This window comes from Loxodonta africana, chromosome 4 (genome assembly GCF_030014295.1).
Source record: "Loxodonta africana isolate mLoxAfr1 chromosome 4, mLoxAfr1.hap2, whole genome shotgun sequence".
Lineage (NCBI taxonomy): Eukaryota > Metazoa > Chordata > Mammalia > Proboscidea > Elephantidae > Loxodonta > Loxodonta africana.
In genome coordinates this window covers 747,364-773,974 of record NC_087345.1, presented here as the reverse complement: position 1 = coordinate 773,974, position 26,611 = coordinate 747,364, and the positions used below count along the sequence as shown (strand labels likewise).

Sequence of the window (26,611 nt, the reverse complement as noted above, 5' to 3'; positions counted from 1 at the left end):
GCACAGTTCTGCTCCGACATACATGGCGTCATCATGAGTCAGAATCAACTCAGTGGCATCTGGAAAGAAAGAAATATCTTCATTTAAAAGTTAAGTGGTTTTTGTGTTCATTCAGGCAGGCAGGCACATTTGTGTGATTGTATTTGCTTATAAAATATCTGGAAGTGTACACACCCAACAAATTGTTAGCATTTCCAATTTTTGTAAATGTTGCAGATATTTTTTCTTACTTTTGCAACCCAGTTCCCCCACGTCTGCCAGTTTGTCGTACTGTGGAGGCTTGCGTGTTGCTGTGATCCTAGAAGTGATGCCACCAGTATTCAGATACCAGCAGGGTCACCCATGGAGGACAGGTTTCAGCTAAGCTTCCAGACTAAGACAGACTAGGAAGAAAGACCCGGCCGTCTACTTCTGAAAAGCATTAACCAGTGAAAACCTTACAAATAGCAGCGGAACACTGTCTGACACAGTGCTGGAAGATGAGCCCCCAGGTGGGAAGGCACTCGAAGACGACTGGGGAAGAGCTGCCTCCTCAAGGGAGAGTCGACCTGAATGACGTGGATGGAGTCAGGCTTTCGGGACCTTTGCTGATGTGGCGCAACTCAAAATGAGAAGATACAGCTGCAAGCGTCCATTAATAATCAGAACATGGAACGTACGAAGTATGAACCTAGGAAAATTGGAAATTGTCAGCAATGAAATGTAGCACATAAAGATCCATATCCTAGGCATTAATGAGCCAAAACGGACTGGTATTGGCCATTTTGAATCAGACAATCTGCTATGCCGGATTTCTGGCAATTCCCTGTCGATGTACTGCTGCAACCGCTTTTGAATGATCTTAAGCAAAATTTTACTTGCATGTGATATTAATGATATTGTTCAATAATTTCTGCATTTGGTTGGATTACCTCTCTTTGGAATAGATATAAATATGGATCTCTTCCAGTTAGTTGGCCAGGTCACTGTCTTCCAGATTTTTTTGTGTAGACAAGTGAACACTTCCAGTGCTGTATCTGTTTGTTGAAACATCTCAGTTGGTATTCTGTCAATTCTTGGGGCCTTGTTTTTTGCCAGGGCCCTCAGTGCAGCCTGGACCTCTTTCTTCAGTACCATTGGATCCTGGCCTTGTTTTTTGCCAGGGCCCTCGGTGCAGCCTGGACCTCTTTCTTCAGTACCATTGGTTCCTGATCCTGGTCCTGAAATGGTTGACCGTCAACCAATTCTTTTTGGCATGGTGACTCTGTGTATTCCTTCTGTCCTCTTTTGATGCTCCATGCGTCCTTTAATATTTTCCCTGTAGAATTCTTAAGTATTGCAACTTGAGGCTTGAATTTTTTTTTCAGTTCTTTCAGTTTGAGAAATGCTGAGCGTGTTCTTTTCCCTTTTGGTTTTCTGTCTCTAGGTCTTTGCACATGTTGTTATAATACTTTACTTTGTCTTCTCGAGAGGCCCTTTGAAATCTTCTGTTCAGTTTTTTTGCTTCATCAGTTCTTCCTTTTGCTTTAGCTGTTGACGATCCAGAGCAAGTTTCAGAGTCTCCTCTGACATCCATCTTGGTCTTTTCTTTTTTCCTGTCTTTTCAGTGACCTCTTGCTTTCTTCGTGTGTGATGTCCTTGATGTCATTCCACAACTTGTCTGGTCTTCGGTCACTAGTGTTCAATACATCAAATCGGTTCTTCAGATGGTCTCTAAATTCAGGTGGGATATACTCAAGGTCATATTTTGGCTCTCGTGTACTTGTTCTAAGTTTCTTCAGCTTTAACTTGAACTTGTATATTAGCAATTGATGGTCTGGCCTTGTTCTGACTGATACTGAGCTTTTCCATCTTTTTTTCCCACAAGTGTAGTCGATTTGATTCCTGTGTTCCATCTGGCGAGGTTCATGTGTATAGTCACCATTTATGTTGGTGAAAAAAAGGTATTTGCCATGAATAAGTTGTTGTTCTTGCAAAATTCTATCATGCAATATCTGACATTGTTTCTATGATCAGGACTATATTTTCCAACTACAAATCCTTCTTTGTTTTCCAACTTTCCCGTTCCAATCACCAGTAATTATCAATGCATCCTGATTGCACGTTTGGTCAATTTCAGAATAAAAAAGTTGGTAAAAGTCTTCAATTTTCTTCATCTTTGGCCTTAATGGATGCATAAATTTGAATAATAGTCACGTTAACTGGTCTTCCTTGTAGGCGTATGGATATTACACTATCACTGACAGCGTTGCACTACAGGGTGGATCTTGCAGTGTACTTTTTTGGGGATGAATGCAACACCATTCCTCTTCAAGTTGTCATTCCCAGCTTAGTAGACCATACGATTGTCCAGTTCAGAATGGCCGATATCAGTCCATTTCGGCTCACCAATGCCTAGGGTATTGAAGTTGATGTGTTCTGTTTTGTTTTTGACAATTTCTAATTTTCCTAGATTCATACTTCGTACATTCCAGGTTCCGATTATTAATGGATGTTTGCAGCTGTTTCCTCTCATTTTGAGTTGTGCCACATCAGCAAATGAAGGTCCCGAAAGCTTTACTCCATCCACGACATTAAGGTCGACTCTACTTTGAGGAGGCAGCTCTTCCCCTGTCATCTTTTGAGTGGCTTCCAACCTGGGGGTCTCATCTTCCAGCACTATATCAGACAGTGTTCCCCAGCTATTCATAAAGTTTTCACTGGCCAAGCCTTTTCAGAAGTAGACTGCTGGGTCCTTCTTCATCGTCTGTCTTAATCGGGAAGCTCAGCTGAAACCTGCCAACCATGGGTGACCCTGCTGGTACCTGAATACCAGTGGCATAGCTTCCAGCTTCACAGCAACACCCAAGTCCCCACAGTACAACAAACTGACAGGCATGCAGGGAGAAGTACTGATACATGCTAAAACTTGGATGAACTTTGCAAACACTGAAGTGAGTAAAGTAAGTCACAGAAAGACAGTTATTGTAGAATTTCCCCTGTACGAGCTATCCAGCACACAGATTGGTGGATTCCAGGGACCATGGGGAGAGTGGAGTGGGAAGAAGCTGCGTAATAGGTAGGAAGGGGGTTTACTTCAGACTGATTGAGGTGTTCCGGAACTAGATGGAGGTGGTGGGTGCCCACATTGTGAGTGGAGTAAATCCCACTGAATGGTTTGTTTTAATATGGATAATTTTACGTTACGTGAATTTTATCTCAGTAAGTTATGAGGAAAAAATAAACATAAAATAAAAACTTCCTCAGACATAGAAAAGCTGAAAGAACTAATTTCCAGTAGTCTTAAACTACTAGAAATAATAAAGTCCTTAAGGCACAAGGAAAGTGACACCAGACAGAGTAAGGATCTGCAGAGTGCCGAGAAGAACCAGAATAAACACAGTAAATACGTAAAGTGTAAAAGGTTTTTTAATTTTTTTAATTCTCATTGAAAGATAACTGACTTTCTAAAGCTGAAATGACGAAGTGTCATGCAGTTTTAACATACACAGACGGACGGTGTACAGCAGGACATAGGAGGGGAGAAGAGGAGGTTCCAGGGTTCCTTACGTGCAGGGCTACAACAGTATTCCTTGGTCTAGACTATCAGAGGCTAGGTTGACTTTCAGAAATGTATCCTGTGAAAGTCATCAAGCAACTGAACAATTCACAGCACAGCTCTTAATTGCAGCACTGTAACAGGGAAAATTTAAAAGCAGTTCCCTTGGTCCAGAGCAAGTTAACACCTACCTTTAAACACATACACTGGTTCCTAAGCCGAGTTCTGTGCCTCACTGACAAAGCCGCAGCTGGGCCCCTGCGCTCCCCGCTTGTCGTCTCTGAAGAGGGGCTTCTGTGCCCAGGACGGCAGGCCCCGGGCACTCGGCACCACCTCCACCAGCCACCAGCTCGGCCTCGGTGGTGAGCCCGGAAAGCAGGAGAACCACCAAGACAAGGTACCTTTTTTTAAAACAACATGTACTCCTGTGTTTTGGTCTTAACTTTGCTTCACAAAATTTAGCTGGCTGATCTATTTTTTAAAAGCATACAAAAAGGAAACAAACCTTTTTAGCAGCTTTTAATCAGATGTTCTTTATTTTTATCATGTTTTAAATGACATAACCTGGGATCTGTCCAGAGCTGTTAAATAAATAGAGCAAGTAGAACATTGGTAGGCAGACGTATTGCCCTTTAAACTAAGTCAGTGTGAAGCTGTTGGGGTTTTTTGTTTTTCTTCCTAAAGCATTTTCTGCTTTACTATTTCTAGAATGATAAAACTGGGGAGGACCAAACCCAACACACAACAAAGGAGACGCATGTTGGTGCCAAGGACTTGCTGGGGATGGTGGCCTTTGCAGGAGAGCAGAGTGAGCTGGAAGCATGTCGCAGGGGCTGGGAGGTGGATGGCCCAGAGGGAAGTACAGAGACCACCGCACCTAGAGAGGTGCTGTTAGGGACTGAATTGTGTCCCCCAAAAATAAAACCAAAAAAAACCAAAACCAATGCTGTCGAGTCGATTCCATCCCATAGCGACCCTACAGGACAGAGTAGAACTGCCCCCATAGAGTTTCCAAGGAGCACCTGGCGGATTTGAAGTGCCCCTTTGGGTTAGCAGCCGTAGCACTGAACCACTACGCCACCAGGGTTTCCCCCAAAAAATCCATGATATAAACCCTAGTCTCTATGCCTGTGGTTGTAATCTCATTTGGGAATAGGTTGTCTTTGTTATGTGAACGAGGCAGAATTAGTATAGGGTGTGTCTTGGGTAGATCTCTTTTGAGATATAAAAGAAATTCAAACAAGCAAGGGAGGGAAGCAAGAGATAGGGGTAGAGAGATGCCAGGACACACGGAGAGCTCCAAGGAACCAGAAAGCAGAAACTGAAGAGGCAAGGACCTTCCTCCAGAGCTGGCAGAGAAAGAGAGCCTTCCCCTAGAGTCGGTGCCCTGAATTTGGACTTGTAGCCTCCTAAACTATGAGAAAATAAATTCCTCTTTCTTAAAGCCACCCCCTTGCGGTGTTTCTGTTATAGCAGCGCTAGGTAACTAAGACACATGCCTTCCCTCTGCGGAAAAGAGAGGGCCGGGAGGTGCGTGTGGTCTGCAGCAGCCGTCAGCCACCGCAGAGAGGACCAAGCCCGGGAAGAGCCGCTGCTGTAGGTTGAGTCCTTTCCTCGGGCGTTATAACTATGGAGCGTTCTTGCCGTGTGGGCTTGTCGGCTGCTGCAGGGACTGTGCGGCCTCTGGAGTTTCAGGTGGTTCTGCTTACGCTAGCAGAAGGGACGCTGAGCGGCCTGTTTCCCCTCTCAGAAAAGTGGGCTGACTTTGCTGACGATGCGTGATGAAGCCAAACAGGTTGTTCTGGGGAGTTTGCCGCGTGGTCTTGTCGGTGTTTCACAGAGAAGCGTTTCCCTGTCTGAGCTTGGTTGTATTTTAACCTTGCAGGCTGGCTGTGCTACAGCAGCAGACCTAGGTGACACCGTGTTCCACAGCTGTTCACATCCTTCAAGCTCTAACAAAAACTGTTTCTCCACTTGCAATACAGTAAATGAAGCTCAGACCCCGAAAGCAAGAGAGGAATTTTTCAATCCAGTGCTGAATGAAAACCAGAAATTAGCAGTCAAAAGAATTCTTAGTGGTGACTGCCGCCCGCTCCCGTATATTCTCTTTGGACCTCCTGGAACTGGGAAGACCGTGACCATCATCGAGGCTGTTTTGCAGGTAATGATGGCGGCACCACTGACCAGACCGTGCCCTGTGCTGTTGGCACCTGGTGCGTGCCTGTCACCAAGATGCAGCAGGCCATGTTACTGAATCAGAAAGTTGTAGAGAGAAAAGTTGAGAAATCCCAGTTACTGCACTTCATGCAGCCATGCTGGCTCTGTGGTGTTTATGTGAACATGTGGCATTATAAAAGCTTATCCAGTAGGTTTAGAGAGGGGTCCCTTCATTTTCGGAACGGTGAACCGTTCACTCACACCATGATCATTTGCTTCAGGAAAGACATCTCCTTTACAGTGGCTAAAGCCACAGCTCTGCAGACATGCCTAGCATGGCCATTTACACCTAACATTGGATGTGTAAAGATGGTGTCCTTCTGAATTGCATTGGCGAGCGTTCACTGCACGCCTGGCCTTGCTGCATGCTGCACGTGTGACGATTTGTCCAACTCGGGTTGGTCTTGGAGTATGTGGTGGAATCTCGGGGCATGTGGAACTTTGCCTCCTCATCTCGTGTCTTGTGAGCACTAGTGACGGGGCTTACGTTCTCTGGGCCGCAGCCGGTCAGTGTCTGAATTGAGTGGTTCGCATCTGAGCCCGCACAGCTGGGCTGTGGAAACTGAACAGGGCACAAGCGGGACAGTGGGCTTCTCGCTCTGTGTTTTTGTCGTTTGGCCCTTGGTGTCCATGGTTCTCTGCCTCTGTCTCTGGTGCAGGTGTACTATGCTTTGCCAGACAGTCGAATCTTAGTCTGCGCCCCCTCCAACAGCGCCGCAGACCTGGTGTGCCTGCGGCTGCATGAGAGCCAGGTGCTGCGGCCTGGTGCCATGGTTCGCGTGAATGCCACCTGCAGATTTGAGGAGGTGAGAGTGCTCCAGGCCCTGAGGGAGTGTTTGCTCCTACCTGTGCTGGGACGCCCTGCCAGGTGGTAGGATTTCATTCCTGGATATTCGGTTATGTGTCATGCTGCCTCCGTGAACGCCTGAGCCCACAGTGGGCACTCAAGGCCTCCATTCTCGGACACCCTCTTACACTGGCCCCAGGGGCATCGTTCCTTCCCAGTCCTTTTTTATCAGTTAGGTTATAAGTGTCCCTTTAGGAAAATGGGAAGGTCTTCATATGCTTATAAAAGGAAATACTGCTTAAAAAAAGGAGCTGGAATCTAGGAAATGTGTAAAGAAAGCTATTTGGGGAGGGGCCTGCAGGAGTCAACGTTACATTCATGACTCTAGAGTCCTCACGGCATGGGCTGAATTGTGGGAAACTGGAAAACGACTGTCTTAGAGAAGCCAGTCCTGAGTCATTGCTTAGTCATCACTAAGGACGGGCGACAGGACAGGGTGATCTTGTCTGGTTTAAACTAACACTTTAAAAACACACCGGCCTCCCTCCAGACCGTCATCGATGCCATCAAGCCTTACTGCAGGGACGGAGAAGACATCTGGAAGGCCTCGCGATTCAGGGTGATAATCACGACATGCAGCAGCGCGGGGCTCTTCTACCAGATCGGGGTGAGGTAAGCACAGGCTGCACAGTGACTGCTTCTGTCCTCCTCAGGCTTCACAGGATGGGCGGGCGGGAGAGCTGAGTGATCAGAGTAACTGGGACGAGTCCGGGACTTCATGGGTGCAGGACCTTAGGGGTACAGGGCAGTGGGTACAGGACTTGGGGGTGCAGAAATCAGAACCTGTCACAGGAAGGGCCCAAAAGGGGTTGGCCAGGGTCTAGTCTGCATCTCAGTGTCCTCTCAGTCACAGTGGGGGGGTGCTGTCCTCATAGGATTGTGACAAGGGTGCAGGAGACAGTGTCAGAGTGCTGACCTGGGCCAGTCCAGAGCACAGGCCACCTGCGCTTGGCACGTGCTTGGTGTGTACTGACATATTCGAGGTTATGCGCCTCCTGGGCCTCAGTCTGTTCGCACTGAAACTAGGTGATGCCTTGGCCAGCGGCAGGGTCATCAGGGTTAATAAGGAGGAAACAAGCAGGCCCAGAGCAGCAGCTGCCGTTAGTGAACCTAGGCCCTGTGGGGGCCCTGCCCCATGTCACAAGGGCACTGAGGGGTAAAGTCACCTGCCTGAGGCCACAGGTCACCTGGACCTGATTCCAGGAGCTGGCGTCTAATCACCAGGAATCAGATGGAGAGGGGTCTCCACAACTGCTCACAGTCACCCTGCGGTCATCCAGCCCCTCAACCACCGCCCTCCGGGGGCTGTCCTTAGTACACCGTTCATAACGTCTGCATCCATGGGCCCACCCAGCCTGTGTCCCTCCTGACCTTGCCACCCAGTCTCCATGCTGGTAGCCCGGCCCCAGTTGGGCTCCACCGTAGCCCTCAGCAGCAGGATCAGCGACAGGCGTGGGTGGCTGGGATAATGGGGCAGCTGTTACATTGAGAGTGTCTCTGGCTGTAGGGTCGGGCATTTTACACACGTGTTCGTGGACGAGGCAGGACAAGCAAGCGAGCCAGAGTGCCTCATCCCTCTGGGGCTCATCTCGGACATCAGTGGCCAGGTGAGACTGTTGTGTGGTGTCGTCTATGGTTTGTTCTGGCGTCTTTCCTGCAGTGATCATGCTTGCCGGAGACCCCATGCAGCTGGGGCCAGTCATCAAGTCCAGGCTTGCCATGGCCTATGGGCTGAACATGTCCATGCTGGAGAGGTTGATGTCACAGCCAGCCTGGGCTTCTGTCCATACAGCCCCCTCAGAGCATGAAAGGCCAGGCACCCGTGGTCCTCATTCAGTCACAGACCATGAGGGAAAGGCAGCTTCCTCTGTATCCTTGACTCATGAAACCAACGGGAGCTCCTGATTGGCTGTGGGCTCCACGTAAGTGCGGCAGACCTGGTCCCAGCGGGCGCCTGTATACCAGGGGGCCCTGCCATCACAACACAGCGGGAGTGACATCGTGAAGGTGGATGCAAACTGTGAGGAGATGGGCTCTCAGTGACTGCTGGGACCTGACCACACTGTTCCATGATTGCCCATCCCCTCCACTCGGGGTCTCCCCAGCCCCCTCACTGTTTACCCACACCACCACCTCAGCGGTCTTCCTGCTCCCGGCCTGGCCTCTCCTCCAGCACTCAACTCATGGCAGGGACTGGGAGTCCCCTGACGCATGCTTATCTTCCAACATTGCACTGGGGCTGCCACATGGCATCTGCTCTGAGTATTGTGGCTCCCCTAAGCCCCATCGCCAGACTCCTGCCTGCGGTCAGGTCCTTCTGTTTCATCTGGGCATCCAGGAGCAGGGTCTGTGTGGAGACCTGAGGAGGAGAGGGCCAGTCCAGGTGGGGGCAGGGAGTATCAGGTGTTCATTGGCATCAGGGTGAGAGAGATGAGGAGTTGTTATTGGCACAGGGACCCTGCCGCTGAACTTGCCCAGGAGGGAAGCACCAGCGCAGCATCGAGGGAGGGCCAGGGCCGTCCCTGCTCTGAGAGACTAGTGGGAGGGGAAGCCGGGTAATGGGAGGCAGAAGGAAGGAGGACGAGGGAAAGGCCAGTGAATGCTGTATCTTGGATCGCTTGTTTCTTATCCACCTCAGCTGACGTTGCCCTGGCCAGGCCACGGTAACCAGCTGTGGCTCCCTGGCCCCCACCTCATTTCTCATCCTTAGCAGTCCATCACCTCACCGTCGTCAGGGTGGCCCATCTGCATCAGCCCTCACCCTCAACCTGTGCCCAGGGAGCCTCGATGCGGCCAGCACGGGGTCCTCCTCCTCTTCTCATGAGGCATCTTACACCCCTACCTGGCCATATCAGTTTGTGGTCATAGACTGAGCTGGGTGCTGCCAACGGCCTCACCCCAGCCTGGTGCTGTGTCCACAGATCGTGCTTGCCGGAGACCCCATGCAGCTGGGGCCAGTCATCAAGTCCAGGCTCGCCATGGCCTATGGGCTGAACGTGTCCATGCTGGAGAGGTTGATGTCACGAGCAGCATACCTGCGAGACGAGACCGCCTTTGGTGCTTGTGGTTCCTACAACCCCCTGCTGGTGAGCTCACAGCCTCTCCTATTGTCCCGCTGCCCTAATAACCCGGACAGAGCCAGTGGAAGAGGTGGGGCGCAGGCCCCAGCTCTCTGCCTCCACCCTCATACTCCATGTTGAAGGGCCACTGCAGGGACATGTGGGGACAGCTCTCATCCCGGCTTCGTTCCTTGTCCCAGGCCCTTAGGGCACCGGGCGTTCCAGGCTGTCTGTGCTGGAGCTGAGACTCGACTGATCTCAGTGTGGCTCTGTGCCCACAAGGAGGTGGGAGATGACTTTTGTGACTTACCTATCGAGGGGGCATGAGGCTGTGTCCCCGCTGGGCGTGGACTGCAGAGGGGCTGGTTCCAACCAGAGCTGGGCCTCTGCCACCCTTGCTCACACCCTGGGGGAAGGGCTGGGAGTCTGTGTGTGCAGGAGGCCCCCTGCACCTGAGGGCTCAAGAACGTGGATCTCCAGGCTCAGTCACTAATAGGTGAACCAAGGAGCATTGTTCTCTCAGCTGCGTGGGCACAGGCGGGCCTAGCCCAGCTGGGCTAAACACTGAGCGAGAGTGGAGCAGTGCCTCTTCTTCCCTGCAAGAGACACTGCCCTTCGTAGGTGTGTGTGGGTTTCCCCTGGTGACCAGCATGCTCCCCTGCAGGTCACAAAGCTCGTGAAGAACTACAGGTCGCACTCCGCACTGCTCGCGCTGCCGTCCAGACTCTTTTACCACAAGGAACTTGAAGTCTGTGCAGACCCCAAAGTGGTGACCTCTCTGCTAGGCTGGGAGAAGCTGCCCAGGAAGGGATTTCCACTTGTCTTCCATGGTGTGAGGGTAGGTTGTATGTTCTGACAGTGAAGTGGTTGATGAGTCAGGCAAGGAGGGTGCTGCGAACCCTCACGTAGTCGGGTAGCTAACTCAGCACAGTGCAGACAGGAGCTTTGGTATTAGTCAGGGGCATGGTTTGTGTGCTCAGCGCGTATATCATTAACCAAACCCGAACTGAGAGTCTGCTTTGGAGGGGCAGGAAACACCGCTAGTCCCCCAAGAGTGAAAACGGTATGAAAGGGCTCAGCCCTCTGAGACAAACCCCACTGGGCGCCACGGCACACGGTACTGACTGCTGTGGTCAGACAGGTCACACGTGGATGGCAAGAGCAGGCAGGTGTCACTGGCCCTCAGGGCTTCCTCCTGAGATAGGGTTGGAAGGAAGAGAAACAGTTGCAGGCAGTTTACACAGAGGGCAGGGATGTGCTCTGGGGATCGTTTGGAGGTTGTGCAGTAGGAAGCTGCACAGGAGCACACGTTCCCACTGTCCTGGTCATCTCCTGAAGAGTCAGAGTGCCAACTGGGGCCCAGTGGGAAGCTGCCAGGGTGTGAGGAGGGGAGGCCCCAGCCCGGGCCAGTAGGCTCCCCTCCTCTGAGGACTCGCAGAACAGGGTCTCCAGTAGGCTGGCATGGGTGCTCAGTAGCAAGTGGAATCACAAGGGCTCACCAAAATAAGACAGTCCATGTAAGGACTTTGGCTTTTAGAACCAGAAGTCAAGTTTTGTACTAACACCCCTCAAGAGAAGGGGCACAAGTTACTGTTCAGAAATAGGCACACCAGGACTTTAGAACGAGAATACTTGGTGTCAGGGTGCCCCTGGACTGTGTGTACACGTCTTTTCTCTGCAGCCCAGCCGTCTCGGAGTGCAAGCCCAGGTGCCAGCATCGGCTGCTTCATGGCCACCATATATGCATGCAATGATGGTCAGGTGGGGCTGCCAGATTGGGTGCTGTGAGGGAGGTTGTGTGTGCAGGTGTGGCTGTGTGTGTCTACCCTTTGGGTGGCAGAGCGTTTTGAGGAAAGTGTAGTGAGTTGGACACCTCAACATGGTCCACTCAGGGGGCACCCCATTGGCTGCCCGGCAGTCCCCCAGCTCTGGGCACACTGCTGCCTCCCCACGTTGCTCTCCCCACCTTGTCTTGCTCACTCTACCCACCCTCAGAAGCTTTCCTTACATTAGAAACAACAAAGTAGAATATGTGTTAGAAGAATAAACCATTTCTCTAGAGAATGAAGAATACCAAAGACACATGGTAATAATGAGCCCAAGTGACAGAAAGGGCCACATAAACCAGAGACTACATCAGCGTGAGACCAGAAGAACTGTGATGGTGCCCGGCTACAACCGATGACTGCCCTTACAGGGAACACAACAGAGAACCCCTGAGGGAGCAGGAAAGCAGTGGGATGCAGACCCCAAATTCTCATAAAAAGACCAGACTTAATGGTCTGACTGAGACAGAAGGACCCCAGACCTTCTGTTAGCCCAAGACAGGAACCATTCCCAAAGCCAACTCTTCAGACAGGGATTGGACTGAACTATGGGATAGAAAATGATACTGGTGAAGAGTGAGCTTCTTGGATCAAGTAGACACATGAGACTATGTGGGCATCTCCTGTCTGGAGAAGAGATGAGAGGGCAGAGGGGGTTAGGAGCTGGCTGAATGGACATGAAAATAGATAGTGGAGGGAAGGAGTGTGCTGTCTTATTAGAGGGAGAGCAATTAGGAGTTTATAGCAAGGTGTATATAAGTTTTTGTGTGAGAGACTGACTTGATTTGTAAACTTTCACTTAAAGCACAATAAAAATTAAAGAAGAAAAAAAAGATTTCTCTAACATATGTAGAAATGTCCAAGACCGCTGTAGAAAAGCTACAAAGCTTTGAGTACATAAAATAAGTATTCTATGTCCATGAATGGGGAGACCATTGTTTTAAAGATGTCAACACTCCCCAGATTAACCTGTGCGTTTAATGCACTCTAAGTAAAATCACAAATAGGTTTCTTCATGAGGAACCGACTATAAAATGGAGTTGTAAACGTGCAGAAACATTCAGAGAACACTAAGGAAAGAGTAGCGCACCAGACAACACAGCATGCTACGAACCTGTAATAAATAAAAGGGCTCATCTAGGAAGCATAGAGTCAACGAGATGTTGGAATGGTACAGAGCAGAGTCCAGACATGGTGATTAACTGAGCGGACATTGTCTGGGTGCATGATCTGTGCCTGGGGACAAGATGGGGCGAGGCAGCCCAGTCCCTGTCCATCTCATTAGCACTGGCAGGACCGTGGTCCAGCTGTCCCTCTGCCCACCTCACCCTGTTACCACTTTTGGTCTACTGACTCTTCCCTCTGTGGGGCTTTCCCTGACCACTTTGTATAACAGACTGCCCCTTGTAGGCCCCTAAGGACCTCTGTTTGCTCACTTCCTGTGCCCAGTGCCTAGAGCAGTCCCTGGCACGGCAGGAGCATAATAATGTGGTTTGTGGATGCCTGTAGGGCACAACTGAGTTTCAGGAACGCCCAGGACAGGGCCCCAAGGCAGCTGTGGTTTAGCCACCAGGAAGAGACTGAAGCATCAGGAGCCTGTGTGGCCACAACCATTCCAGAACCTGAGTGGACACCCCTGAACATGGGCCATCCTCCCACTTAAAGCTGGTTCCAGTCAAGTCCCTGTGAGTGCATCCAAGTAGCAGATCTTGAATGGCATCCAGAGCTCAGGCCACAGAGCGCCTAGGAGGTATCTACATGGCCCTCTACATAGGAGGACAACCTCAGGGGCTTAGATGGCTGCTCAGCGATCACTCTCATGAAACTCAGACCTGCAAAGAGTAAGCACATGACAGGGCCAAATGACAGGGTGTGGGGACGGTGGCGACGTGAATGCTTCCACGTGAAGGCACAGTATCAGCTGTACAGAGGTTGCATGCCGCGTGAGTGGGGAGGGGACGGTGACAGCTGGTGGGATTAAGGGAGAGGAATTGGACGCGGGAGTCGGGGGTTCAGAATCGATCAGACCTGTGAGGCAGAGTGCACTGGCTGACACATCCAAGCTGACTGCATGCTGGGGCGGGAAACCTGGACACGGGAGAACACGTGCCTGTGACAGGAGCCAGGGATTGGGGTCACGGGGAGAGATCTAACAGAGGAGACAGTCTAGCACTGAGTCAGCACCTAGAAACCTAACCACTGCGGTGATACTGTGGTACAGTGTATTGCTTTTATATGGCTTTTACGCCATGGCCTTGTAACTCCCACCAAATGACTGGGTGTGGCTATGCAGATAAGCTGCTTGTGGCTCACTGAGGGAATTGGATAGCTTGCTGATAATGTAAGTAAGGTGTGTGGCACCCATGTTGGGGAGGAACCATGCAAATAAGATGTATGGGACCTTAGCAAAGAGATTGGTCAGTTTAGCCATCCCACTAGGCTTAAAATGACTCATCCCAGAAGCAGAAAGGTGGAACCTCACTACCACCAAGAAGAAGAGAATGGAATGGAGTACATCTTTGGGATTCAGGGTCCCTGCCCTGAGAACCTTCTAGGCTCAGGAAACAGAGCTGTAACACAGAGATGGTGCAAGTCAGCCAAAAGCAGCAGAGAAACAGTGGCAAGAGACTGGCAGGAGATGGCGCAGTGGACTTCGTGGCTTGTGGAGCTAGAGAGCTGAGTTCTTTTGGGTAGTAGGCTTGCTGTTGGTGTACGGTGTCTCTGGGCACAAAGGTGGAGCAGAGGAGCTTTGCAAAATTTACCCAGGCAGGGCAGAGGCCTGGCTGGCCCAAGAGGCCCAAGGGGCCAGTGGGCTAAGGGCCAAGAGAGGCCTACCAGTGGGCACAGCTGAGAAGCTATCCTGATGAAAGAACCATATCATGAGTCATTCCTGACCCTGAATTGTAACCTGATACTTTCCTAATCTACCTCGCATCTGTCAGTTTGTCACATTGCTGTGATGCTTCAAGCTATGCCACCAATATTGCAAATACCAGCAGGGTCACTCAATAGCGGAAAGGTTTTAGCGCAGCTTCCAGACTAAGACAGACTGGGAAGAAGGACCTGGCAGCCTACTTCTGAAAAGAATGAGCCAGTGAAAACCTTATGAACAGCAGTGGAACATTGTCTGATATAGTGCTGGAAGATGAGCCGCTCAGGTTGGAAGAAACTCAGAAGATGGCTAGGGAAGAGCTGCCTCCTCAAATTAAAGTCAACCTTAATGACGTGGATGGAGTCAAGCTCTCAGGACCTTCATTTGTTGATGTGGAACGAATCAAAATGAGGAAAAAAACAGCTATAAACATCCATTAATAAATGTGGAATGTACAAAGTATAATCTAGGAAAATTGGAAGTAGTCAGAAATGAAACGGAACACATAAAGATGGAGACCCTAGGCATTAGTGAGCTGAAATGGACTGGTATTGGCCATTTTGAATCGGACAATCATATGGTCTACTGTGCTGGGAATGATAAAGAGGAATGGCATTGCATTCATCATCAAAAAGAACATTTCAAGGTCTATCCTGACGTACAGTGCTGTCAGAGATAGGATAATATCCATATGCTTACAAGGAAGGCTAGTTAACATGACCATTATTCAAATTTACAAACCAGCCACTAAGGCCAAAGATGGGGCAATTGAAGATTTTTACCAACTTCTGCAGTCTGAAAGTGGTCAAGCATGCAGTCAAAATGCATTGATAATGTCTTAGTCATCTAGTGCTGCTATAACAGCAATACCACAAGTAGATGGCTTTAACAAAGAGAAGTTTATTTTCTCACTGTCTATTAGGCTACAAGTCCAAATTCAGGGCATCAACTCCAGGGGAAGGCTTTCTCTCTCTGTCGGCTCTGGAGGAAGGTCCTTGTCATCAGTCTTCCTTTGGTCTGGGAGCATCTCAGCACAGGAACCTCAGGTCTAAAGGACGTGCTCTGCTCCTGGTGCTGCTTTCTTGGTGGTATGAGGTCCCCAACTCTCTGCTCGCTTCTCTTTTATCTCTTGAGAGATAAAAGGTGGTAGAGGCCACACCCCAGGGAAAAATCCCTTTACACTGGATCAGGGATGTGACCTGGTAAGAGTGTTACAATCCCATCCTAATCCTTTTTAACATAAAATTACAATCACAAAATGGAGGACAACCACAGAATACTGGGACTCAAGGCCTAACCAGGTTTATACACACAAATAATTACTGGTGATTGGATGCAAAAGTTGGAAACAAAGAAGAACGATCTGTAGTTGGAAAATACGGCATTGGTGATAGAAACGACGCCAGAGATCACATGATACGATTTTGCAAAACTAATGACTTGTTCATTACAAATACCTTTTTTCAAGAACATAAATGGTGACTGTACACATGGACCTCACCAGATGGAAAATGCAGGAATCAATTTGACTACATCTGTGTAAAGAAATGATGGAAAAGCTCAATATCGTCAGTCAGAACAAAGCCAGGGGCTGACTGCAAAACAGACCATCAATTGCTCATATGAAAGTTAAGTTGAAGCTAGAGAAAGTTAAAACAAATCCACGAGAACCAAAATACAACCTTGGATATATCCCACCTGACTTTGGAGACTATCTCAATAGTAGATTTGACGCATTGAACGCTGATGACCAAAGAGCAAATTGTGGAATGACATCAAGGACATCATACATGAAGAAGGCAAAAGGTTATTTAAAAGACAGGAAAGAAAGAAAAGACTAAAATGGATGTCAGAAGAGACTCTGAAACTTGCTCTTGAACATTGAGTAGCTAAAGCAAAAGGAAAAACTGGGAAAGCACAGGTGAGCTGGAATGGTCCTTTACAGAAAAAGTGTGACAATCTCCGGTCTAGCTGAAAAATCAGCTTTGGGTTTATGTATATTCTCTCCTCTTTTTTTCTACTTCATTCATTTCAGCTTTTGTCTTTAATTCCTCCTGACTAGTTTGCCTTCATTTATTTTACTGTGTTTTTTATTCCCATTAGATGAAGTTTTAGTTCCTGTGTTTTTCATCTTCTTTTTAATAAGGAAGATGCCACACCTACCCGCTCCCCTTCAGTGCCACCCTGGCTTTCCAGTGTCTTAAGGTGTGCCCGCCTTGCCGTGGTTTTCTAGACACTTGTAATTCCTCTGTTTTCTTTTTTGATAAAGGGTTATAAAGAAGTATTTTTCTTAATTTCCAAATACCTAAGACTTTTTTGGTCACCTCTTTTTTATTGCTAATTTCATTAGGTTACGATCAAGGGCTATGGCCTATAAACTCTCTTCTTTAAAAAAATCCATTAAGGCTTTATTTGCAGTGAGGTAGGTGGTCAATTTTGGTAAATGGGCTAAGGACGTGCCAAAAAAATCTACATTCTCTGGTTGAGGGATGGGCAGTTCCATGTGTGTTTGTTAAATAAGTTATCGCGCTATTACTTAGCTCATCTGTGTCCTTACTTATGTTTTGTCCACTAGTGAGATGAAAAGTATTGAGGTCTCACATTATAATTGTACTTTTGTATCAGATTTTCTTTGAGCTTCTGATAATTTTTGCTTTATGTATCTGAATGCCGTGTTGTTTCATGCATAGAAGCTTATGATTATTTTATCTTTCTCGTTATATAATGTCCTTCTCAACTGTTTGTGTTTGTCACCTTAAATTTCACCTTGTAATAATACTAACATTGCCACTTGTTTTTCCTTTGTACCTGTTATCTCTTTTCCTTCTCTTTTCACTCTTATCATTTAATTTAGGTGTATTTCTTAGAATCAGCTAGGTTTTATATTGAATCCAGTTTAAACATCTCTGTCTCCAATTAGGTAAACCAGTCCAATCTACAGTTATTTGATTTTATTTGTTCATCTTTATCCTCCTTCATTTTCCTTTTCCTTATTTTTCCTAGTTTGACTGGTTGCTCTTCATTGAATTTTTTTCTTGCCAATTGAGAAGTTCTGCTATACTTTGCCATCCTGTTAACCTTTAGGCAAGGATTTTCTGTTCCCTAACAGGAGCGATCAAGGGGAGTAGAAGCTGCTACACACACAGCAGAAGAGTTGGCTGGAAGGGACTCCTTGAGGTGGGGAGAAGGGATGGGGGCCAGAGCCAAGGCAGGGACCGCCTGGCCTGGGCAGGCCACTGGGGCAGCCTCCTGGATGGACATGGCAGCCCACCTGGCTCTGTGAACTTGGCTGCAGTGGCCTTGTGTTCCTCCTCTAGCATGCCACGCCCTGCTCTGCTGCCTTCTGCGCTCTGCCAGGCCATCCCCCTTGCCCTTCAGCTCTGCCTTGGCCTTCCCCCCACCGAGCCTTCAGCTCCCCAGGCGAGGGACTCTTGTGACCAGGCTCCTGTGCAGCACTTAATACAGCTGGAATTAAATCACAGTGATTGCATGGCAGCCGCCTGCTGGGATAGGAGAGTCAGGATTCTTCCTGTCTTCCCGCTGCATTCCTAGCACCTACTTCAGGTCCTGCCTCATAGGCCCTTAATAGACATTTGCTGAGCGAATGCAGGTTTGTGATATGTGCCGTTCTCTTCTCTCCCTCATGAGCTTAGGGCAATGAAGCACGTGAAGGTAGAAGTCCATCGTGGTTCAACCCCGCTGAAGCTGTTCAAGTCATGCGCTACTGCTGCCTGCTTGCCCGGAGCCTCTCGAGCCCAGTGTCAGCCAACGACATTGGCGTTATCACGCCCTACCGGAAGCAGGTATGGGCCTGCTTCTACACAGAACCACTGTGTAGAAGCCACTGCCCCGCTTCTCTGGTTTATACCATCCCATGGCAGGCCCCATCCTGTGATGCACAGAAATAAGTAGTTATAAATGACGGCAGGTCTGTAAGAGAAGCAGGTACCACATTCGAGTGATGCTCTCAGTCGGAGTCAGCAAGCTGCAGCCCACAGACCAGTCCAGCCAGCTGCCTGTCTGTGACAACCATTAGCCCAGAATGGCCTTTGCATTTATAAGTGATGGCATTTTAAATGTCTACGTAAGTACCTACGTAATATCCTTGATGTTGCTCTTGACCCACAAAGCCTAAAATATTATCCAGCCCTATAAGAAAAAATGTGCCGACCTCGACTCTGAGGAGGCACTACTGGTATTTTGGATGGGACAGTTCTTTTGTACAACTCACTCATATGACTATAGGACAGTTAGCTCTCCTGGCTCCTAAGTGCCAAGTCCCAGTAATGTGCTTCATTCACTATGACTACCAGAAACCCCGCCCTGGAGATACGGGGCAGGGCGGGAGGGCTGGCGTGCCTCCCAGAGTGAACAGGTACAGCTCAGTCATCGAGCATTAATCCACCCCTGTGGTGTTCCACCAAACCAAGTATCTGGAGAAACTCCTCAAAAAAGCAGAGCTAAAGGTTGATCAGGTAGATGATGATGATAGCTGACATTTATCGAGCACACGCTGACGTGCTGTGCACCGTGCTGAGGCCTTTAAAGACGTTCTTTTACCTTTTTTCTGAAGTCGAGACTGTGTGAGGTGAGCACTTAGCTCCCCCAGTGGTAAGGAGAGGATGACAAGGCTTGCCACACTTCCAAGCCAGCTTTATGAATACAAAGAATGCATTCCCTCCCATGCAAACTGTAGACTTGTCCGTTCTTATCCACACACTGAGCTGCAGAGGCTCTTGAAGTCTGTAAGTATAAATATATACAAGATTATCACATATTTGAGTCCTGCAATTAATCATTACTTAAAGTATTTTTCCACATTTAGCCTTCCCCAGCAAAGTGACCGACTCATCTCTCTCTTGCTTTGCTTACTGCTTTTTTTTTTTTTTTTTTGAGATAAATATTACAAGAAATTCTTTCAGTTGTCGACGAGTGAAGAAGACCCTTGGCCTCTGGAATAAAAAAGCAACTGATGTTGTTGCCTTTTACTCTGAAAGACTTCCTCTGGTATTTCTTGTAAGGCACGGTGTTTCAGCCTTTCCTTCGTTGTGAAGGATAATCGTGTTGGTTGAATTTTTTTTCTCTCAGCTCTTTGAACATGTCGTCCCACTGCCTCTTGGCTTCCATCATTTCAGATGAGAAGTCAGCCGCTAATCATACTGTGGGTCTCTGAATATAATGAGTTGTTTTTCTCTTGCTGCTTTCAAAATTTTGTCTTTGGATTTCAGCAGTTTTCTGATGTGGATCTCTCTGTATTTATCCTACTTAGGGTTTGTTGAGCTTTGTGGATTAATCTTTTTTTTTTTTTTTTCCCATCAAATTTGGGGAGTTTTGAAGCCATTATTTCTTACGAATATTTTTTCTGCCCTTTTTTCTCACCTCTCTTTCTGGGACTCCCCTGTACGTATGCCGGTGCACCTTATGTTGTTCCATAGGTCTCTGTGGCTCTGTGCATTTCTCTTTAATGTTTTTTCTCTCAGTTCTTCAGTTTGGATCATTTCTATCCATCTGTCTTTAAGTTCACTTTTTTTTTTCTTCTGCCTTCTTGAATGTATTGTTGAGGCCCTCTGGTGGACTTTTCACTTCAATTCTTGTACTTTTTATATCTAATTCCGTTTCCTTATTGGAACCCTAGTGGCGCAGCGGCTAAGAGCTCAGCAGTTCAAATCCACCAGCCGCTCCTTGGAAACCTTGTGGGGCGGTCCTGCTCTGTCCTGTAGGGTCACCGTTAGTTAGAACCAACTGGACAGCACCTAACAACAACAACAGTCTCCTTATTGGGAATCTATTTGTTAACTCATTGTTATTACACTTTTCTTTAATTCTTCTAACATGGTTTTCTTTAGTTCTTTGAGCATATTTAGAATAGGTGCTTTGATGTCGTTCTACACCCAGCCTCTGGAAACACTCCGATATGTTTCTGTTATGCTTTTTTCCTGAGTATGGGTCATACTTTCCTATTTGCCATGTCTCATAATTTTTTGGTCAAGCTGGGTATATTGGATAATAGATAGTAGCAACTCCAGATTCTGCTTCCCTACCTGAAGATTATTGTTGTTGCTGTTTTATTTCTGTTTATTTCTATGTTTAGTAACTTGTTTATGCTAAGTCTGTGAACTCCATATTTCCTGTAGTATGTGGTGGCTGATGTCTCTGCTCGGTTTTATTGTTTTACTCCCTTAATGTTTAAGTCTGGCTTCCCAGGGGTACCCTTGTGTCTGCGTAGCTTAGTAGTTAACCAATGAAAGACAGAGATTGTGTCCCAACAACCTGAGCCAGCAATGCCACCACTCTGTGTGGCGGGGCGCACAGTCACAGTCGAGGCTGTTATTGAATCTTCCCTGACTTTCCTTTCCCCTGGGCCCTTTTGTGTCTCTTCTGCACAGTACATGCAGCCTCAGCCAGGAAAAGCTTGTTCCAGCCACAGCCACAGGCTGGCACATGGTTGGCCCTCCCTGCTTGCTGCCTCTGACATCACCACGTCCACTGACACCACCCCTGGGCCTGGGCGTCGCCCGCCACTGCAGATGCAGCAGGTCCCCTTTATTTGTGGCAGAGAAGCTGCCGGTCCCCTGTTCTGCCCTGTCCTGGCAGTTGTCATCTGCCTGTGTGGGGGCCTCTCCTGCTAAGCTGTGATTTTCTGGGGACCAAACTCTTAGCACCTGGTCCAGCACAAGTCAGACCTAGGAGCCCAGAAGTGAATGAGAGCTCATCTACCAAGAGGAGTTTTGTCAGTGTTTTCACTATTGCCTTTTACTTACCTGCTCCCCCCTCTGCTAGTGAAGATGAAGCTGTTGCTGATTTTCCATTGCTGCCTCCTCATGCCCACCTGCAGGGGCTGCTCTGGGCTACCTGAGTTTGCACTGCTGGCTGACCTGGGATGCACATTTTCCTTTCCCCAGGTGTAGCACCAGGTGTACTCGCAGACAGCTCATGGTCCACACTCCCCAGCAGTGTCCCCATGGCTCTACCAGGGTCACAGTCCCACTCTGCAAGGTGAGGGATGCAGTGGGATTCCCCCGAGTCATTGGTGATTTGAGAATTTTTTCATATGTTCTTGGCCATTTCTTCAAGTTTTCCTTAAATTGCGTATTCAAATCTAGTGCCCGTTTTTAATTGATCTTGAGTATGTTTCTTCTCATCAGTTTATGGTTTCCAGTATATATTCTGGTTAACAGTTCCTTGATTGTATATGTTACAGAAATCATCTCAACTGCATTTTTTATTTTCTTACTTATATGTAATGCATATGTTTTTAATTTTATTGTAGTCAGATATATAAATAATTCCCTTTATGGTTTGTGATTTCTGTTTCTTATTTAAGAAATCCTTCCTTATCTGGAGAGTGTGAAGTACTTCCCCACTTTTCTCCTGAACATTGACATGATTTCCTACGGTGTGTGATCTCTTTTCCCACCGGTTCTCAGTGAGCACCCTTCTCTTTCTGAGTGATGCCGTCTGTTGGTGAGTCTTCCTGGTGCTGCTCTGTGCAGCGGCTGTCCGTGTGTCTTCAGCAGCAGTACACCTGTGCTGTTGACCAGACTGCAGGACACACGCACATCAGGGAAGGGGAGCCCCTGGTGGTGCTCCTTCTGAACCACCTTGGCTGTCCATGGCTTTACCCTCTTTCTTGTGAAGTTTAGGAATCCCATCTTATTCCAAAATTGTACATAGTTTTTTTTTTTTTTCTCTTTGGCGACCATCTAGCAACATGTCTTACTAGTATGCTGCTTGCATTTTTCAGGGTTTGTTTCTTCTGAAATTCATTCTTGGTAGTTCTTTGATCAAAGGCTTATGAGTGGCACATTGTCTTAGAACTTGTCTAAAAACACACGTACTCACCACCTGATCTTGCATTTTCCCTCAGCTTTGAAGGTACTGCCCCATTGCCTTCTAGCATAGACTTGGTAAGAAATCTGCTTTGTGCCTGAATTTCATTTATCGTTAAGTAGTGTCTTTTTGTCACAACTTGTAACATTTCTTCTTTGTTCTCGACATTGCGTAGCCTCACTGCATACTACTGAGATGTGGTCTCTTCATCCCACCAGGCATTCACCCAGTGTGGTCCGGGCCTCAGTACTGCAGTTCTGAGTGGTGGCTAGGCCTCCCGCCACTCGCCCATGGTGGCCATGCTCCCTCCCCCTGCCACCCCACCGCCATGTCTGAACCGCTCTCTCGGAGTGCCTCTCTCTGGGTAATGTTCCTAAGCATCAGCTTCCCCTTCACTGTGTCTCCTGAGTGTGAGTCAAGCACCTTACCCATGTGTCGAGTTCTGTTTCAGTTACTGTAGTCTTTTTTCCAAGATTTCCAATTATTTTGTTTTCTTAAACCAGCATAGTCTGTGCTTGCTTATGGACCTTATTCTTTGTCTGTGGAGATCTTATACTTATTTCAAAGCCCCTTTTACATTGCTTTGTTATTTTCATTTCTTCAGGGGTGAGTTCCCTTTTTGTTGCGTTAGAAGTAGATAAGTGCCATCAAGTAGACTCCAATTTATGCAGCCTTATGAACAGCAGAACAAAACGTAGCCCAGTCCTGTATCATCCTCAGGGTCACTGGCATGTCGGAGTCCATCGTTGCAGCTGTTGGGCCAGTCCATCTCCCCGAGGGTCTTCCTTGCCCTCACTGGCCCCCTGCCCTCCAGACATGAAGCCGTCCCTCCGGCGACTGACCTCTCCTGTTGGCATGTACAGAGCCAGCAAGTAGGATGACGTTGTTGTGACCCGTACGGTTTTCATCAGCTGGTTTTCGGGAGCAGATCGCCAGGCCTTTCTTCCTAGTCCAGCTCTGCTGAAACTTGTCCACCCTGTGTGGCCCTGCTGGTATTTGACATCCTGGTGGTGTAAACTTCCAGAATCACAGCAACACACCAGCTCTCGCAGCAGAACACACTGGTAGATGGGGCGTAGGTTGTTAATTGGCTCCCTTTTCCCAACATTAGTTTCTTGGCGTGCTTTCATTTTTGTGGTTGCTTGTACCACCAGCCCACAGCTCTCGTTTCCAGGCTTCTTCTATCATTATCAATCAGGCTGTTGAGGTACTGGGTCCTGTAAAGAGAGGCCTTTGTTGCCTAGACTCCTTGGGGCGTACCCCACTGGCCTTAGTGAGCACTTTGGGTCCTGGAGCCTGACCTGCAGTGGTCACCATCCACAAAGGTGCCATCATCTCAGTCCACCAGTGGCAGCACGTGTCTCCTTGTTCCCTTAGCATGTGCAGGCCCGCTGTCCTTGCCCTGTGCTGGTGGGAAGAGCAGGGCTTTCCATGGAAACACAGCTCTCCTGAGGCATCCGAAATGGATGTTTGTGTTCTCTTCAGTGGCCTTGGATGAGTTTTGATACAGACTTTTGATGAGATGTTCATGAAATATGATATAAAATGTAAAAAATAATATTGCACATTTGTTAATATTTTATTTACACTGTGATATGTAAAGAAGTGGCCACTGTAAGTTGTTATCTTTAACTTTTTAAAATCTGTTTTAAAGGTGGAGAAAATCAAAATTCTTTTGCGGAATGTTGATCTGACGGATGTGAAGGTGGGATCGGTCGAGGAGTTCCAGGGACAAGAGTATCTGGTCGTCATCATCTCAACTGTAGGTAGCGATGACCCCTGGTTCAGCAGATCGGCCCCGGCTCAATGGTGCAACCCCTGCTTCAGCGGGTGACCCTGGTTCAGTGGAGTGACCCCTGGTTTTAGTGGGGTAACCAGTGTGCTTTGAAGTCATTCGATCTTCATGGTGTTCTCAGTACATTCAAAATAAAATGGCAGCGACTGACCAGGGACACAATTGCAGGGTGGTGACTCCTGGACCCCAGCGGTCAACCAGGCAGTGAGTGTCGAAAGTTTTTTTTTTTTTTAAATAGATCAGAAAACAAAAAAGTAAAGAAATAAAACCCAGAAAGAAATGATAAATGCCTGGGAGAAGGAGGAGGAAGATGTTGAAAGAAAAGAGGGCTACAGCGTTAGCAAAGAAGGGAGAGCAGAGAGTGGGAGCTGATGGGGTGTGGGGTGCCCACCACCCCGTCCCCAACAACACCGTTGCTGCCCACCTAAAACCAAGTGAATTCTTGAAACTCCACTTTTTATTCCCAAATGCTCTTTATTAAGCAGTGCATGTTAATTGCAGATAAGTTAGAAAATTCAGGTAACAAAAAGCAAGTAAAATCACCTAAAACCCCACCTCCCAGTGACAGCCTACCCCAGCCGCACTTGGGCCCTCCCTGTGGGGTGTTTCCCTGAGCACAGACGCTGAGCCTTGAGGAGGGCGGCAGGTTGCACGTGCTCTGCGCCCCACACAGAGATGGGCTTAGACGTCTGTTTAATGCTTCTAAATGTTTCATCTATCGAGCGGTTCTTTCTGTGCCAAAATTAAGATGCCCTTTTTTATTCATCTTCGTGTGTTTTAGGTACGATCAAATGAAGACAGATTTGAAGATGATAGGTATTTTTTGGGTTTCTTGTCCAACTCAAAAAGATTTAACGTTGCGATCACCCGACCCAAAGCGTTGCTGATTGTGCTGGGAAACCCGCATGTCCTTGTCAGAGTGAGTCTGTGTGGCTCTGTGTGGCTGCGGTCTATCGGGAGGGCGGCAGGGAGGGAAAGGGCCAGATCCCCAGGCAGTGACCCACAGCAGGTGCAGGGGCGCAGGCTCAGGAGGCAGGTGCCCTCCACCTGGAACGTGTGATTTACCTGCCTGTCTACCTGCCTCCCTCTTTTACAGGACCCCTGTTTCGGTGCATTGCTGGAGTACAGCATCACAAACGGTGTTTACACAGGATGCGACCTCCCGCCTGAACTGCAGTCCCTGCAGAAGTGAGCCGCTCTTGTCATCTCCTGAAGGACTTGCGTGCCCCGGGCCACCCCTGACCCAGGCCGCCCCTGCCCGGCCCGCCTCTCACTGGGGGAGCAGGGCCCTGGCCCCCACACCCCACCCCACCCACCCACCACACCTGTCCCGCCCCCCACCCTCTGCACCCCACACAGCTTAACCGTGTGAATACAGCTGCGCCCTGTGGATGTGATGGTGGGAAGGAGTCGGTCTCTGCCGTCCTGTGGGGGTCCCTGTGCGTGTGCCCAGACCCCTCACTGGCCGTTTGCTTTCCCATCCACAGCTGTGACTAGACGCCGGCCCTGCCCCCAGCCCAGTGGGAGTCTCTGCTGTGGCTGTAGACTGGCTGCTGCACCCTGTCCTGGTAGAGAGTAAAAGAGATGGTGGCCCCCGTAGGACCATGTGTCTGCACCATGACCACGTGTCTGCCCCGTCCCTGCAGGGCACACATGGTTGCCTCCCCTAATAAAGGCTCAAGTTGTCTCTGCAGCACCCTTCCAACCATGAATGGGGCACCAGGCATCTGTGGGCACTGAGGGAGGGTGCACTCACATGGATAACCCCACCCCTGCACTGCCCCAGCTGGGAGTCCTAGATATGGCCATGATGGGTTCTAAGGGAACCACTCCTTGAGCACAGCTGCAGACAGTCTCACGCAGCCTCTCCATAGCACCCAGAGGCATGGTCAGGGGCACATGCTTGCATCAGGGCCAACGAGCTTCTCAGTGAGGCAGGTGGAGAAGCCAGAAGGGGGCTGACCCAACCTGGGCAGGAGCAGAACCGACCTGCTCTGGACTGTGCAAGGCGGGTCCCTGCTTTCCACATTGCCAAGTCCACAGCTGGGGGGACACAGTACAGCAGCCACCCTCCCGTAGGACCCCAGGCCCCCTCCTCCCATGCAGAGCCCACACTGAGAAGCCAGGCTGCCCTTCTGGGTTCTGGTTGCTAGAAATATCTTTACAGGTGGGGAAGCTGAGGTGTAGGTGGCCACCCTGAGCCCATGTGGCCCCCATGTGGCCCCCAGCCGAGATTCAGGCCTGACTAAGCTAACATCCCCACCACAGCCTCACAGTGGGCTGGGAGCAGAGAGGATGCATCTGTGGACATCGATGTTGTAGAAGACCCAGAGCCATTCAGCGTAACTGTCAGTTTGGCAGAAACTGAGGTGGCTCCACCTCCAACACTGTTGCCGGTATCCTGATGGACTAGGGTTCATCCTGGCTCAGTAGGTCCCCGCCATTCCTGAAAACCTCCCTGAGAGCTGGTGGGTCCAGATGCTGGACTCCAGGGGTACTGGGGAGTCAGCAGGCAGGCTGGGGGATGAGGGTCCTATCAAGGCTCTGCAGAGACAGGCCAAGGGCACACCTACAGCCATCCGCAGAGAGGGTGAGGTGCTGCCTGGGACAGGCTCATGCCTGGGAGTGGGGCATGGGTCCCAGGCCTT

At 48.9% G+C, this 26,611-nt stretch overlaps 1 protein-coding gene across 1 annotated transcript in view; it reads left to right on the top strand.

Moving 5' to 3' along the window:
- Positions 1–25,155, top strand: part of MOV10L1 (Mov10 like RNA helicase 1) — a 94,204-nt gene extending 69,049 nt beyond the window's left edge. Inside the window, 12 exon segments of the mRNA XM_064283312.1 lie at positions 4,226–4,325; positions 5,422–5,430; positions 5,503–5,678; positions 6,394–6,540; positions 7,072–7,193; positions 8,089–8,188; positions 9,503–9,667; positions 10,305–10,478; positions 17,992–18,141; positions 23,823–23,930; positions 24,745–24,882; positions 25,060–25,155. Coding sequence (XP_064139382.1) covers positions 4,226–4,325; positions 5,422–5,430; positions 5,503–5,678; positions 6,394–6,540; positions 7,072–7,193; positions 8,089–8,188; positions 9,503–9,667; positions 10,305–10,478; positions 17,992–18,141; positions 23,823–23,930; positions 24,745–24,882; positions 25,060–25,155 — 1,485 coding nt within the window.
- The last annotated feature ends 1,456 nt before the right edge of the window (positions 25,156–26,611 follow it).